The sequence below is a fragment of the Penaeus japonicus genome, unplaced genomic scaffold (assembly GCF_977035675.1).
Source record: "Penaeus japonicus unplaced genomic scaffold, GWHDUDI00000001_assembly GWHDUDI00000001, whole genome shotgun sequence".
Classification (NCBI taxonomy): Eukaryota; Metazoa; Arthropoda; class Malacostraca; order Decapoda; family Penaeidae; genus Penaeus; species Penaeus japonicus.
Window position 1 is genome coordinate 41460341 of NW_028234403.1, and position 2500 is coordinate 41462840.

The window sequence follows — 2500 nt, forward strand, 5'->3', positions numbered from 1 at the left end:
TCCAGTAGTCCATCATTTCCGTTTTCATTAGTATAATGCTTGAAATTAAGCTTACATGGTTCAGATGGTCTCCTGGTTCAATTTGCCCCCGGCAGAAGTGGGCATTTTTCTCCATGTCGATGCAAAAGAAAGCAAATCAAGTAACATGCATTGTTCACTGTATACTACCAACAAATAACACATGTTGAATTATACCCAATTATAGTAATCAGTATGCAAACTCAAACTTATTGGAAGGATAAGGATAAGGCAGAGATGCGGAGCAAATACTACGCCCTGGGTATGGTTGCTATGGCGAGCCCGGGGCTAGATTCATCAACACACTTACCATGATAAATACGCTGGTAACTACAATTATGATTCCAAACAGACCACATCGGTATTTATGAGCAACTTACCATGGTCGAATACAATGCTAAATTTACCAGTCCACTAGTAACTACATTGACAACTCCCTCCTCAGGCTTTATCTCGGCAAAAAATCAACATTTAAGGCAACACGTTAGTTTGCATGTACACCTATTATGATCAGAATGATGGCAACTGTTCATTTTCATATGAACATGACAAAAATAAAGAAAATTCACAGGAAATAAGCGAAAATAATATTCACACAGCCTGGGGTAAATTTGCAGAAAGTCATAGGCCTACAATAACAATTAAAATAATACATGGAATTAATAATTTGACGAATTCAAGCACATTTCATTTCAATGACATAGTTGAAAAACAGTGTGTATATATATATATATATATATATATATATATATATATATATATATATATATATAAATGTTAATTGATTCAGAATTTGGCGATACATACATCAGAGTTCAATAAACAACTGAAGCAGCAACCACGCCTATCGAAAAGGACAACAATAATTATTGAAGTGGCCTCCACGCCTATCGAACCTCTGGCAAGATACAAGCTCCACAAGTAATGAACAGGACGTTTTGGAATGACATAATAGCCAGGGAAGCCTGTAAAGAACATAGATGATAATAATCAACCCCATTTATGTTTATCATTATTTTTTTAATTGCGCTTATCATACTATATTTATATTGAAGAAAGTACAAACTACAACTCACCGTTTGTTTATGTTTGTGTTTGCATTAATCTATATGCAATTATTCATAATCTTATTCATTTGAAATATTTAACTGCCAATTCTCTTTGGAAAACGTTGATATAAATAACACCTCCATTGCATGGAGCCATTGTTTCTTATCTTTAGACTGCAACCTATAAAAAAGAAGAAAAATAGTGTTTTTTGAAAACCGTTACATTATATATGATCCATAAGATCATGAAATAGAATATGCCTTCATAATTTCTTTCTTGAAACATGAAAATCTCACTGCTGATCAGGCTTTGTTTACTTGTCACGGGATTGGTCAAAGGAGCCTAAAGAATCATGTAAGGCGCTCGCTGATTGGTGGAATCGATCTACCCGAGTTACTATCAAACTACGATGGCAAAGTCGATTTACCTTTACCAGGCGACTTGTTATCGCTTTGTAAATCCCTCTTTGCCATGGCTGGCAAACGTGCTGATACCGCTGGTAAATGCCTTACAATAGTATGTTAGTGAATCCATCCCTTGGACAGGGCATGATCTGCCGAGGGATGAAAGGCTGGCGCGTTAATAGCTGCGCTATCTTAGCGGCTTCCGAACGTAAGCTTTCCAGATAATTAATATATGGATACTGCTGATGCCCCATCGTCACATGCAGCAATTTCCAGAAGTGGAAATCCATGCATATGAAAAAAATGCAGATTACCTTATTATGGATAGTAGTAGCAGTAGTATCATTAACATTGTTAGTATGATAATTATCATAGTAATCATTATCGTTACCATTATAATCATTATCATCATTATCATTATTCTCCATATGAATGTAGCAAGTAGTGATCAAGAGCATCCAGAAAGACCAGCCAGACTTCAAAGGCTCCGGCTACATCTCCCTGGCCGTCATCTACGCCGTCTTCGCCTCCTTCAACTGGCTGGCTCCCTCGTGCCTCAGCTTCCTCGGCCCCAAGCTCACCATGATTGTCGGGAGCGTCACCTACATGTGGGTATATTACATATATCTCTATGTGTGTTTGTGTGTCTATATACATATGTATAAATGAATATATATATATATATATATATATGGTAGAATGCAGTAATGCATGTTAATATATATACAAATTTTACCTCCCTGACCGGGACTCGAACCCGCGCCGTAAGATTGACGTAAGATTCCGTTCGGTGGTGAGATCGGTTCGAGTCCCGGTCAGGGTGGTAAAATTTGCATATATATATTAAAATGCGTTACTGCATTCTACCATCTTCTCACATATATAACCTCGGTAACCTGATTTGGGACTTGAATTAGTGATTCCGTTGCTGCCGAGCGCTCGTGGGAATTGTCCGTAAAAATTCGCTATTACTACTCTGCTTAAGAGTACATAGGTAAGTTCCATGACATCTCTTAAGGCATCTGGTT

The 2500-nt window shown here is 37.4% G+C and overlaps 1 protein-coding gene across 3 annotated transcripts in view; it reads left to right on the forward strand.

The window, feature by feature from the left end:
• LOC122256968 (UNC93-like protein MFSD11) overlaps positions 1-2500 on the forward strand; it is a 13952-nt gene that overhangs the window by 4060 nt on the left and 7392 nt on the right. For all 3 annotated transcript variants that reach the window (XM_043021974.2, XM_043021965.2, XM_086540393.1), the window contains exon 3: positions 1911-2080. In XM_043021974.2, coding sequence (XP_042877908.2) covers positions 1911-2080 — 170 coding nt within the window. The remainder of the gene's footprint in view (positions 1-1910; positions 2081-2500) is intronic.